The following is a 15,023-nucleotide window of genomic DNA, read 5'->3' as shown; positions in this document are numbered from 1 at the left end:
TTTATACCGAACGAATAACCAAGCGAACACCTACGAATTAGTTTCTTCGTTCGTGTTCACTTTGATTTAAAAGCACCTTAAGGTGCCTTAAGCTACTGCAGTGTGAGCCAAGCACACTCAGTGAAGCTGGTCAGTGTACTGGTGGGACTGATCCTAATGTGCTCATTTTATCTTAAGTATACCTTTCTTTTCAATATGTGGTTCCTTTCACGTACCAAGATGTGGTCTGGAGTAAATTGATTAAGACAACGGAGCTGGGACCTGGGGTCCCTATTCCAGTTGCATTTTAGTTTTTATTTCGCCAAAATAACTAATTTCCTCAACTTAGCCCGGTACCCCCTCTTCCAATGGCATTTTAGGTTTTATTACGCCGAAATAACTAATTTCTTAAGTAATAATTTAAATTTTTATGTTAAGGTCTCGGGGGCCCCAGCTTAGCTCAGGCCTCAGGGGCCTTGTTCTGTTCCAATTGCATTTTAGTCTAAAAGATTAATTTCCCCAGTGAAAAATTAAAACTATATTGTGGTCTTTTTAAAATTGTGTCATTTGAAAATATTTCGATGGGATCGGCTTTTAAAATACATATTTTTATTTTCCTCGTTAAAATCTATGCACGGGGTCCCCTTGGTCGGGGGCCCCGGGGCACTGCCCCGGTTGCCCCAATGGTAGTTACGGCCCTGGCGGTCGTAAATATTATTAAATTTATCTGACTTGGCCCATTGTTAAGACCGGTCCGGAGCGATAAGCAAACATGGTAGACAGAGTTGGTCTTTTGACATTTAATACTGACTGTATTAATGAAATTATAATGAGTTTGGATTGTACGCAATTAAATCAACATTAAGAAATAAAGATTGACAAATTTTACCAGGAAACATATTTAAATTTTACCTGAAACCGGGCCTTGTATACTATTATCGGTTAACCCAGGATGTTTATAGTCGGTACTAATTGAAGTCAACCATTTACTGCTAAACAAACTTTACCTAAAAACTTTCTAGATACCTGGATTATTCCATAGTCTGTAATATTCCATAGTAATTGACTTCAGTTAGTGCGGTCGTAAAGATTACTAAATTTATCTGACTTGGCCAATTGTTAAGACCGGTCCAGAGCGATAAGCAAACGAGGTAGACAGAGTTGGTCTTTTAACATTTAACACTGACTGTATTAATGAAATGATAATGAGTTTGGATTGTACGCAATTAAATCAACATTAAGAAATGAAGATTGACACATTTTACTAGGAAACATATTTAAATTTTACCTGAAACCCTGGATTATTACATGGTCGTCTATTACTTATTTCCCTTAACTAGACGTGAATAGGATTTTATTCATTTATATAATTCAGTTATTTATTTTCTATTAATTTTGATTTTATTTTATTTTTTACTTATCTTCACGAAGCTTCAGTTTCGTTTTTCTTTCATTTTTATTTTGGTGTGTGGACACACGAACGAAGCCAATCGAAAGTACTGCAAGGAATTGCCAGTACCCGTTTCAAATACAAGCAGATTATTAATTTGAGATACAAATTAATGATTAAAGAATTTTCAGGTCGAGCAGATCTCACAATTAGCAACATTCGCCGAGGGATTATTAGATTACCATAGCCAGTGTACAGAAGTTTTGAAGCACCTTACTGAAACTTTATTGGAAAAGTAAGTAGCATACCATTTCAACAATAGATTTCGTCTAATTACTACTACGGTGTGTTTAAAATACTCAGGAGTAGTATTATACAGTAAGGGCTACGCTACTAGACACATGGGTAGGTACGTAGGTACTTAATTGCTGTGCTTATGGGCTAATCCGGTCCGTTCTCAGATGTGACTTTAATGTCTGTCATGTTACTGTCAAGAAACCATTCAAAATGATTGTTTTTCCATACAAAAAATACATTAATTAATAGTATTGTTACTCTGCTTTAAAATAACTTTATTCGAACACCAAAAATATTACAATACTTTAAAATTTTTACATATTTAACACAATGACAACTATAAACGTCAAATACAGCTGTTCTATTAACTGTCAGCTTTCTGTTAATATTCGGTTTCTATACATTTTCTGACGTTCTAAACGTCACTAGACATAAAAGTAAACAGTGAAGCAAGTGAACGCTCCAGGACTGTATTAGCTCAATGTTCCCGTGTGTGTAATAGCTTGGTGGTTACTGTATATATTTTCAAAAAAAAACCCTGTTACCACATAGTGATGTAGGGCGACAATAAATTATAATACATTACAAAAACAACTGAATATTAATATCAAACTTAATCGTAAACTAAACGAATATTCTGCTATATATTAACATTATGTACAAATTTGACCCATTGCTTCTTATTTCTGGCCAGCGTCCTTGCTTCTATCCATGTTGTTTCCCTTTTTTCGAATATTTTGTCCTAGGGTTCTATCCCATGTTTTCGTGGTTTTCCTTCCTTGTTTTTTCTATGCGTGTTTGCCTGCCAGAGTTCTTTCACCGATTTTCTATGATCCATTCTCTGAAGATGACCCCACCAACTGAGTTACGTTCTCTCTATAAATTCTAAGGTTGACTCTATTTCCAAATCTTCTCTTATTTTACTGTTTAGGTATTTCATTGCTACTGCCTGTATTTTACTCTTTTGTCGTTCTGTTAGTACCCACGACTCGCAACCAAAGGTTAATACTGGCCTGTATATTGACTTGAACAAATTATTTTTTGTTTTTCTTGTTATTTCTTGTTTATTTATGAATTTAGTGCTCATTACATAGTATAGGTTTATAGTTTTTTAATTATATTATTAATTTCTGTTTCCTGTCTTCCGTTGTACACAGAAAAATTCTTGTAACACATCATTCCAACACAACAGGCCATACATTTAATTTATCCGATATCAAGATCAGAAAATAATTATTATAATAAATATTATTTCTCGAAATCTAAATAAACAAAAATAAAAAGTCAATTAATTATAAGACATATACCAGCAGGTTGAGCGAAATTTATTGCAATATTTTAAAATTCTGAAAAAGCAAAATATTTAACAACTGGTTCGATAATGGAACTCATTGGCCCTTAACACATCTGAGAAATATACCGAAATCAGTTGTCGTCTGGGGCGGTCGTGAAAAACAACAGGTGTGGTTTTAAGCTAAATAGTTTCATAATATAGAATACAGCATTTCGTAACGTCCATCAAGTTAGCAGAACACAGTTATTCTTATACCATAATTAAGTGTAAATAAAATGCAAATTTAATGTTCAAAGAAAAAATGTATTGCTCTTTTTTTTAAGTTTTCGCATATTCTGCTAACTTGATAATCAAGCTAGCAGAACAGTAGTTCAAACATTTGATAAATCATCTATAATTTAATGCGAAAGTATTCTCTGAATTAAATACAAATTTAATGTTCCAAGAAAAAATGTATTGCTCTTTTTTTTTTAGTTATCGCATTTTCTGCTAACTTGATATTCAAGCTAGCAGAACAGTAGTTCAAAAATTTGATAAATCATATATAATTGAATGCGAAAGTATTCTCTGAATTAAATGCAAATTTAATGTTCCAAGAAAAAATTGATTGCTCTTTTTTTAAGTTATCGCAGTTCTGCTACTAAAATCTACTATATTTTCTACCAGATTCTAAAATCTACTAGATTTAAAATTTTCCTACTAAATCACAAGAAATTCTACTAGATCTTGTAGAAAATCTACTAAATTGGCAACCCTGAATATGGTACAAAAACTTCTATTGTGCAGTGAAGGAGAATGGCTCTAGAGTTTCTAATAGCATCTGCTTTTGGTAGTAATTATTATATTATTATTATAGCTTGAAATCAAGTTAGCAGAACATGCGATAACTTAAAAAAACGACAATGAAGTTTTTCTTTGAACATTAAATTTACATTTAATTCAGAGAATACTCTGGTATTCAATTATAAATGATTTATCAATTTTTGAACTACTGTTCTGCCCGTTTGATTATGAAGTTAGCAGAACATGCGATAAATTAAAAAAAAAAGAGCAATAAATTTTTTCTTGGAACATTAAATTTTATTAAGAAGATAATAAACCGTAGGACTTTTACCTATAATTAGTACCAAGAGCAGATGCGATTAGAAACTCTAGAGCCATTCTCCTTCACTTCACACTAGAAGTTTTTGTACCATATTCAGGGTTGCCAATTTAGTAGACTTTCTATTAGATCTAGTAGAATTTCTTGTGATTTAGTGGGAAAATTTTAAATCTAGTATATTTTAGAATCTGGTAGAAAATATAGTAGATTTTAGTAGTAGAACATGCGATAACTTTAAAAAAAAGAGCAATTTTTCTTGGAACATTAAAATTGCATTTAATTCAGAGAATACTTTGGCAGTCAATTATAGATGATTTATCAAATTTTTGAACTACTGTTCTGCTAGCTTGATTATCAAGTTAGCAGAACATGCGATAACTTTAAAGAAAGAAGAGCAATAAATTTTTTCTTGGAACATTAAATTTGCATTTTATTTACACTTAAATATGGTATAAAAAAACTGTGTTCTGCTGACTTTGTTCTGCTAACTTGATGGACGTCATTTCGTAAGTCATATTATTGTAATATTATGTTTGTATTTAATTATTAGTTAATTTTGTAGTTTGTGAAACTGATTAAGTTAAAAAACTAAATATTCAGCCAAATATCTAATTCAACAGAAATAAATTTAGTTCAATCTAAGCCACACACCGCAATCCCGATATTTCAATATTATTCCGTAGTGTCAATAGAATAGAATAGAAATATGCTTTATTGTCGCTGAAAATTATACAAATTTTATGGACAAAGCTTAATATAAAGTCAGAAAAGATAAATAAATAATAACAATAACAATAACAAATACAATTTTCTAAAATTTGATAAATCGTCAATATAAAAAAAATACAAGTTAATAAAGTAAAAAAAAACAAAATCGATATATTGCAACAATTAATAGAAATTGCAAAGTGAATATACAACAAAGTAAACTACAGACATAGGAACTAATAAATTTAAGCTGCTGCATGTGACACCCAAATATAGATAAGTTTGGTTACTTGTACAATGTACATTACTTTAATTTCTTATTTAGTCATTAAGAAACTCTTCTACTGAATAATATGGTCTTTTAGATAGATGAGCTTTTGTCATTTTACGGAATTTGGGGAAAGATGTTGCAGATTTGAGTTGTAAAGGGAGATGGTTGTATAGTTTTTTTGCGGAATATAATATAGATTTCTTTACTAACTCAGAGGACGGGATCGGTAAATAGACATCAAAAGTTAAATTTCTGGTGGAGTAGTCATGATGAGGCCTTGCTGAAAAGACATGCATGTGTTTACGAATTAAGCAAACAGTTTCTAAAATATATAAAGATGGAAGGGTTAAAATTCCGTGATCTTTGAAGTAACCTCTGCAATGTGTTGTTCTTCTGAGGCCAAACAGATACCTTATTGCTTTTTTTGGAATTTAAAAATAACATCTAATTGGGCAGCTGTGCTAGAACCCCAAAAAGGAAGACCATATCGAAGATGAGACTCTAACAAGGAAAAATATGTTAGTTTAGAAGATGCTAAATTGAGTTCTTTCGAATCAGATCTTATAGCATAGCAGGCTGAGGCGAGTTTCTTACTTAACAAATCGATATGAAGGGACCATTTGAGGTGGCTGTCCAAAAAAATACCAAGAAATTTTACGGAATCAACGGTAGAGATCTGGCTGTTATTAATTAGCAGGGGTTGAAGAGCATTTTTATAGGATAATGCTACTGTCTTATCCACGTTAATAGAGAGTAAATTAGAGTCAGACCCGGTTTTTATCGTAAGCAAATCAGAAGTTATAGTTGCATGAAGATATGCAATAGTTGAGTTGCTCCAAGTGATACTGGTATCATCAGCAAAAAGAAAAAATTTTCCATCGATTTTTAAATTAGTGATGTCATTTATAAAGATAAGGAACAGTAGAGGACCCAATACTAAACCTTGTGGTACTCCACGTACAATGTTTTTGAGACTAGAGTCAGTATCATTTGCTCTAATTAGTTGTTTCCTATTATTTAAGTAAAATTGGAACCAATTCGAAGAAATACCTCGAACTCCATAGAAATTTAGTTTTTTAATCAAAATGTCGTGATTTACAAAATCAAAAGCTTTGGCATAGTCACAGAAAACAGTGGCTGTATAAAGATTATTGTTTAGTGCTTGGTAAACCTCATGAAACACAGAAAACATGGCATCAGTGGTACATTTATTAGTTAAAAAGCCGAACTGATTTTGGGATAAGATGTTGTTATCAATGAGAAAGGACATAAGTCGAGTTTTTATGAGTCTCTCAATAATTTTGGAGAGTACCGGTAGTAAGGCAATAGGTCTATAGTTGCAAGCATTAGATTTTTCACCACCCTTATGAAGAGGAATAATAATGGCTATCTTTAGACACTCTGGGAATTTGCCTCTTTCAAAGGAATCATTAATTAGTGAGACGAGTAGATCCAACACATTTTCTGTGAGATTTGAGAAGATTTTGATGGATAGTCCATCAGTACTACAGGATGATTTGCTTTTGATACTATTATTGATCGTTTGGATCAGTTCAGATTTATCGATTGGTCTTATAAAGAATGAATTCGAGAAAACTCTTAAATTAGGGAGATAGGAAATGGGATCTTTTTGCGGCAAAATAGTAGATACAAGATGTCATACAAGATACTACATATCTATGTATTATACACTCACCGGCACAAAATTTCGCCACCCAAAATTTTTGATTTAGTTTGACAATTTATAACTTTATTATTTTGTACTTCGATTTTCAAGATTCTTGCATCAGTTTATAGGTACATGTTTTGTTGTCGTTTGTTATTATTTCGGTAACAAAAAATTTTTGCTTAGATGGCATTATACGAGAGTGAATGGAACGTTGTATTTTCCACTAACTTGAAAACATTGGAGGGCTGATTTTGATACATACTCATTTTGTATTATCCTGGAGATATTCCCAAGATTTTGCTTTTTGAATTATCCGAATATCTCTTTTCTTGTAAGAGCTGTACAATTTTTTGTAAAAAAAAACGCTGATTGGCTCATAAACATAAATATATTAAATGGAAGTTTGATTGATAAGGCGGGGATTAGAATGGCCCTCATGCAGCCTAGATCTCAATCCTATTAAGCATTTATGGGATAAATTAAAAATAGCTATTCGCCGTCTCCTAGACCTTCAGAAAATTTGGTACAGTTATGACCCTGGTAGAGGAATATCGGGCTATTCCCCAGGCAAGGATAACACATCTTTCTTTGAAGCCAAATAGGTTTCGAGCAGTCGTTGCTGCGAGAAATGGACATACCCGCTATTGAATTGTTTTGTTTTGTTGTTAATTTTGTTTTGCGCTGTTAAATTTAGTGCGTTTTATATTTTTAATCAAGTAATCCTTCAAAGCAGTCTTTTTATTTACAGCTTTTAAAAGGAAAGGGATATTCAGATAATGCAAAGACCAAAATCTTCGGGATACCTCCAGAATAATACAAAAGGAGTATGTAACAAAGTCAGCCCTCCAATTTTTCCACATAATTTTTTAAAGTTAGGAAAAAATACCACGCTTCCATTCACCCCCGTATAATGCCATCTAAGCAAAATGTTTTTGTTACCGGAATAATAAAAGACGACATGAAAACCTGTACCTACAAACTGACGCAAGAATCTTTAAAATCGGAGTATAAATAATAATTTTATAAATTGTCAAACCTAATAAAAAATTTTGGGTGGCGGAATTTTGTGCCGGTGAGTGTATACACGGTGTTTCATTGGGAAACGGAAATAGTTTAATGGTGAATAGAGGTCACCGAGCCGGTTCTAGATATAGTACATTTTTTGCCCTACCGACTTTTATAACCGGGTTACAGGGTGTTTTATCGATTTTGCCCATTTCTTTCCTAAGCCATAACTTTAGAACCACCCTGTATATTTTTTTGATATTTGGTACACATATGTCTCATTCAAAACCCAAACGACCGACATACTAACCATAAGAAAAATCCAGGTCCGGATTAACAAAAAATTATAAAATTGTGACCTTAACAACACCCTGTAGAATGAAATTTTGAAAATCTGTTTGCATATTTGAAAAGATCACAAAAAAGTTAGTTTAATTAATGGTTTGCTTCAATTTTTCGGCCAGACAATTTTATGACTTTCATTTTGAAATTATGTATATTGAATTTTTTAAGAACTTTGACATTAAAAAGCAGATATTATTAACTTTTAGTTATAAATTATTAAAGTTAATGAATAAATACTAATTTTAAAAATAATCAATACTTATTTACCACATTGGAACGACCCAATTACTAATGACAAGAAAAATCCAGGTCCGGATTAAGAAAAAAATATAAAGTAATTGTGACCTTGAAACAACACCCTGTATATTGAAATTTTGAAAATTAGTTTGTGTATTTTAAAAGAGCATAAACAACTACGTTAAAAGGTGCATGTCAAATTTTTGCGCAGATAATTTAATTACGGCAATTTTGAAACCATATTGATTAATTCTGTTAAGGTGACAAGAAGTTACCAGAAAAATTAAGAACAATCCCAATGTACTTAGAAAATCGATTCGAAATATTTTAAAACGAGCAAGGAAATGCATCGAACAAAATGGCGGACATTTTGAGCAACTGTTATAGTTCAAATATTTTTAATTTATGTTAAATTGTTGAATTGTAACGAATTTTTGTTTTATTAGATATAGCAGTTTTTTTAATTCTTTACTAAATCATTAAAATATCCCAATTTCCGCAATTCTAATTTTTAATGATGTGCATATAGCTACAAATCCAGAGAATCTATGAAGCCAGCGTAGTAAATAAGTATAAGTATTTTTATAATAAGTATTGATTCATTAACATTAAATTATTATTAAAAGTTAACAACACCTGGTTTTTAATCTCAGAGTTCTTTAAAATTTCAATATAATTTCAAAGTTGATGTAATTAAATCAACGGCGAAAAAATTAAAATAAGCCTTTAATCACAATTTTTCATGCTCTTTTAAAATGCGCAGATAAATTTTTAAAATTTCAATATACAGGGTGTATGTTCAAGGTCACAATTACTTTGTATTTTTTTCTTAATCCAGACCTGGATTTTTCTTGTCATTAGTAATTGGGTCGTTCCAATGTGGTAAATAAGTATTAATTATTTTTAAAATGAGTATTTATTCATTAACTTTAATAATTTATTACTAAAAGTTAATAATATCTGATTTTTAATGTCAAAGTTCTTAAAAGATTCAATATAATTTCAAAATTAAAGTCATAAAATTGTCTGGCCGAAAAATTGAAGCGAACCATTAAACTTACTTTTTTGTGCTCTTTTCAACTATGCAAACAGATTTTCAAAATTTCAATATACAGGGTGTTGTTTTAAGGTCACAATTACTTTATAATTTTTTGTAAATCCGGACCTGGATTTTTCTTATGGTTGGTATGTCGGTCGTTTGGGTTTTGAATGAGACATATGTGTACCAAATATCAAAAAAAATATACAGGGTGGTTTTAACGTTATGGCTTAGGAAAGAAATGGGCAAAATCGATAAAACACCCTGTAACTCGGTTATAAAAGTCGGTAGGGCAAAAAATGAATTATATCTAGAACCGGCTCGGTGACCTCTATTCACCATTAAAGTATTTCCGTTTCCCAATGAAACACCCTGTATACAGGGAGGATCTAAATTATGGAATAAATTCATTTTCTCTAAAATGGACGACTTTAGAGAAAAATCCCGAAACAGGTCGATTGTTATTTTTAAATTACAATTTTTGGCATATATTTCATACTAGTGACGTCATCCATCTGAGCGTGGTGACTTAATCGATAATTTTTTTAAATGGGAATAGGGGTCGTGTGGCACCTCATTTGAAAGGGTGTTCAATTCTCTATACAGCAATATAAACAATAATATCATTATGTATACAGGGTGGCCAAAATAATAATTTTTGAATTAAATTAATTGACGAAAAAAGAAGAATGTATGCAATTTATTTAACTCAAAATACATTCTATCGCCGTTAAACAATAGAAAAAAATGTTGGCAAATAAACATTGCTTTTCGCTTAAATTAAATGTTCAAACTGCCAAGAGGTAGGTGGGAGGCTGTTTGTGATTTAATTTAAGCGAAAAGAAATGTTTATTTGTGAAATAAACATTTTTTCTATTTACTGACAGCCGTACAATATACTTTGAGTTAAATAAATTACATACATTCTTCTTTTTACGTCAATTAATTTAATTCAAAAATAATTTTTTTGGTCACCCTGTATAAATAATGATATTATCGTTTATATTACTGAATAGAGAATTGAACACTCTTTCAAATGAGGTGCCACACGACCTCTATTCCCATTTAAAAAAATCTACGTCGTCATGCTCAGATGGATGACGTCACTAGTATGAAATATATGCCAAACAATTGTAATTTAAAAATAAAAATCGACCTGTTTCAGGATTTTTCTCCAAAGTCGTCCATTTTAGAGAAAATGAATTTATTCCATAATTTAAATCCTCTCTGTATGTATAACCCTTGGATAGTTAATCACCAATTTATCCTTTGATAAATAGCAAATGAAGGATATGTTATTGTATGCATTATGAGTGGTAATTTTGTAGAGAGCCCTAGTTAGTATTAAAGTTTAGATATGTGATTTAAAGCAAAGCTATACCATACAAATAATGTTGACAGAAATTATCAATACGTGGAAATAATTATTTATACTAATTTTGATTCTGTGAATTACGAGATGTATATAGAATATGCCAAATAAAAACGGAACATACGACATACGCAGTTATACAGTATATCGGAGGTACATTTGAAATAGTCGACGAATATAAAAGTTCGACACACATAAATCATAGCAATGTTAAGATTGGCATGTATAAAATATCGTTCAACTACGTTGCGTGTCGCATACCGCAGCTTGCTCGTAAAAGGAGACAGGTAGTTGAACGATATTTTAGACATGCCGATCTTAATGTGGCTATGATTTATGTGTGTCTAACTTTTCTATAGTACTTTTCAACGTTTCTCATTTGTTTCGAGCTTGTGTCATATGTCGTATATTAATATTATACACGCATTATACGACATATTATACAGTATGTCCCTGTAAGTTGTATCCATATGGAAAACTTTTTTATTATTAATTTTACGAAAAAAAGTTTTTCTTTATAAAAAATTCTGCATGGTCCAAAACCCAAGATTCAACCATCAGATATCAAATTTTATGAATGTTATACGAGGTATGTCAAAAAGTTTGAATTTCGCTCAAGAGTATTTATTTTATTTATTTAATACTATTTTTCACAATATTGAAAATTGCTATTATGAAAAGTTGTTTGAAATTAAAAACTATATTCTAATATGCAATTACATCCTTCTAATTGAAAAACATTTTTTTTTTGAAAAATTGTGGAATGTAACAATATTTTCAGTTATTTCAATTCTGATAACTCTTTTATTATTAATGATTTTTATTAATTATTATTATTACGAAAAAAAGTGATTCTTACTAAAAGGTTCTGGATGGTCTAAAACCTAAAATACAACCATCTTATATCAAATTTTATCAATTTTATACGAGGTATGTCAAAAAAGATAAATTTAGATCAAAAGTAAAGTACCTTTATAGTTCAGAATATTTCAATTAGACGGATGTAATTACATACTGAAACATAGTTTTTAATTCTAAATAACTTTTGATAATAACAATTTTCGTTATTGTGAAAAATAAACGTATTTTACTCTTGAGCGAAATTCATATTTTTTGGCATACCTCATATAAAATTGATAAAATTTGAAATAAGATGGTTGTATTTTATGTTTTAGACCATGCAGAACTTTTTATTACGAATCACTTTTTTTCGTAAAATTAATAATAAAAGAGTTATCTGAAAATTTTTTTTCAAATTAGAAGGATGTAATTGCATAGTAGAATATAGTTTTTAATTCCAAACAACTTTTCATAATAGCAATTTTCAATATTGTGAAAAATAAAGCTACTTTACTCTTGAGTGAAATTCAAACTTTTTGACATACCTCGTATAATATTCAAAAAATTTGATATTTGATGGTTAAATCTTAGGTTTTTGACCATGCAGAGCTTTTTATGAAGAATAACTTTTTTTCGTAAAATTAATAATAAAAATGTTTTCCATATGGATACAACTTACAGGGATATACTGTAGAAGCTCGAAACAAATGAGATGCGTTGAAAAGTACTATTGGTTGACTATTTCAAATATAGTTCCGATACACTGTATTAACTGCATATGCCCCGTTTTTATTTGGCTTATTCTGTATTATAGTTGTATTCTGTATTATATTCTGTATTATAGAGTTATATTTGAAACAAATCTGTTTCCGACTATTCCTGAGTATTTTCAAACAGACCGTAAAGAAGTAATTAAGGTTGGAGCTTTTTGGGTCTGGAAATTATAATGAGGTTAAGTATTAGAGAAGATAAATTAGTTTGTGTGGGTAGCCTTATATAACTTTCTGAACTTTCCAATTTCTATATGGAAAAGTAAATTAACAAAAATAACTTATGTACAGTTATGAACCGTTTGTGAATGTCATCAGATTTATTACTGTTTGATCATTAAAACAGCAGCAAAAAACAAATCTGTATTTGGAGAATTCAAAAGTTATGTATAAAAAGTGGATTAATATAGTGTTTTTATGTGTGGAATATAGACTCAAATGTGGAATTATAATTACAATCATAGCTAACTTAAAAAGTCTTCTGTTTTTCTTAAAAAAAATGCTAGTTAACAACTTTTCATATGAGCAAATCATGAAATATCCGTCATAAATTTAAGTCTCTGTAATTCCACCCTTCAATTCTACCCTAACTTATTTACTCTTTAATCAGCTCATGCATTATGTCTAGTGCTTCCTCTTTTTGTTTAAGAGCTTAGCTGGTATAGTCGAAGTGGAAATCGGTGGGAATGCGCATTTTATCAATGAAATTAGATATGTCTAAGACATTCCAGAAGCCGCTAACGATAAGATGTTTTAACATCGCATTAATCATTGTAAATTAGTCGACGGATATTAGTACAGTGAAAATAATTAGACGAGAACTGGACGATAATGAATATAAAGGATAAATTTAAAGTTTTTTCTATTTTAATGACAAAAATAGCAAGCTCATTAGCAGAACCCAATTCAAAATTATTTTGCACATCATACACTAAGCATCAAAATTAACGCACCACCTTTAAAATGAGACATTTTTAATGTCGCATATGTTATAGCTTTATTCTTCAAGAATATCTATGTAATAATATTGTTGCTAAACAGATAAGTGTCATTGTATACCGGGTGTAACAATGATAGTGTGTTTTTTCCTCAAAGTTTGGAACACCCTGTGGAATATTCTAGCGTATATAAAATATTGAAATTAAAACTCAACTGTAGCCTTAGGCTTTCTTAACATTTCGCTTTTTGATTTATTTGATTATGTTGGATAATAAAAAAGTTAGATACTTTAACAACTAGCAACGTTCTTCATCAACACAGGGTGTTTCCAAATAAGTGCGACAAACTTTAAGGGGTAATTCTGCATGAAAAAATAATGACCGTTTACTTTATAAACATGTTTCCGCAAATGCTTCGTTTCCGAGATACGGGATGTTGAATTTTTTCTTTCAAACTGACGATTTATTTATTGCTCTAAAACCGGTTGAGATATGCAAATGAAACTTAGTAGGTTTTAAAAGGTAGTTATTGCGCATTTTTTGACGTACAATTAAGAATTTTATATTCACCATTGGCGTGCATATGGGTCATATTACTCGTATGTACTCCAATGGTGAATATAAAATTCTTAATTGTATGCCAAAAAATGCGCAATAACTACCTCTTAAAACCTACCAAATTCCATTTCATAACTCAAACGGTTTTAGAGCAATAAATAAATCGTCAATTTGTAAAAAAAAATTCAACATCCCGTATCTCGGAAACGAAGCATTTGCGGACATATGTTAATAAAGCAAACGGTCATTATTTTTTCATGCAGAATTACCCCTTAAAGTTTGTCGTACTTATTTAGAAACACCCTGTATTGATGAAGAACGTTGCTAGTTGTTAAAGTACCTAACTTTTTCATTATCCAACATCAGCGAATTAATTAAAAAGCAAAATGTTAAGATAGCCTAAGGTTACAGTTGAGTTGTAATTTCAATATTTTATATACGCTAGAATATTCCACAGGGTGTTCCAAACTTTGACGAAAAACACACTATCATTGTTACACCCGGTATACAATGACAATTACCTGTTTAGCAACAATATTATTACATCAATATTCTTGAAGAATAAAGCTATAACATATTAAAAAATCACTAAAATCGGACAACAGGTTTAGGAAATATGAGACATTAAAAATGTCACATTTTTAAGGTGATGCGTTAATTTTGACGCTTAGTGTATTTGAAACATTATTTGGTTGAAACATCTCATTTCTGTTGGCAAAAAAATACATATATTAATTTGTCTGGACTAAATTACACTTCTGTTTATCTTGAAAGGATTATATTAAAAGGAAATTAATATCAACATTCACACAGTGTTGCCAATGTGAATTTTGTTATTTTCGGTGTAAATTTTCCCACCAATTTCCGAGGGTATTATAAGTCATCTGCTTTTGAGGCTTTGAGGGTTTTCAAGGCTTTGATGGCCTCTGTAACCTCTCTCTCGTATAGTTCAGTAGGTCACTGCAAAACTCTGTCCATATTTCAAGGATAACTTTTTATCTCCAATGATGTTCTTTTCTCTCCTTTCGTTCTTTACCTACTTATAGAAGTCTCTTGCTTGATTTGCTTCTTTTAGTTCGTCTAACTCTTCAGTCTTTTTCTTTTTAAAAGCTCTGTTTTTATACATTTTGTTGCTGCTCTAAGATATCTTCTGTATTCTTCAGTTGTTGTTCTAGTGCATCTGGTCTGTATCGGTTTCCAGGCTTGATT

General features: G+C 30.7%; 1 protein-coding gene across 9 annotated transcripts in view; it reads left to right on the top strand.

Moving 5' to 3' along the window:
- LOC114334549 (endophilin-A) overlaps positions 1-15,023 on the top strand; it is a 410,053-nt gene that overhangs the window by 334,036 nt on the left and 60,994 nt on the right. For 7 of the 9 annotated variants that reach the window (XM_050663600.1, XM_050663602.1, XM_050663596.1 and 4 more), the window contains one exon: positions 1,552-1,664. In XM_050663600.1, coding sequence (XP_050519557.1) covers positions 1,552-1,664 — 113 coding nt within the window. The remainder of the gene's footprint in view (positions 1-1,551; positions 1,665-15,023) is intronic. The other 2 variants (XM_050663601.1, XM_050663599.1) reach the window with 1 other exon arrangement.

The sequence above is a fragment of the Diabrotica virgifera genome, chromosome 10, assembly GCF_917563875.1.
Source record: "Diabrotica virgifera virgifera chromosome 10, PGI_DIABVI_V3a".
Classification (NCBI taxonomy): Eukaryota; Metazoa; Arthropoda; class Insecta; order Coleoptera; family Chrysomelidae; genus Diabrotica; species Diabrotica virgifera.
The sequence above is the reverse complement of the archived record's forward strand: the minus strand, read 5'-3'. Positions and strand labels throughout refer to the sequence as shown.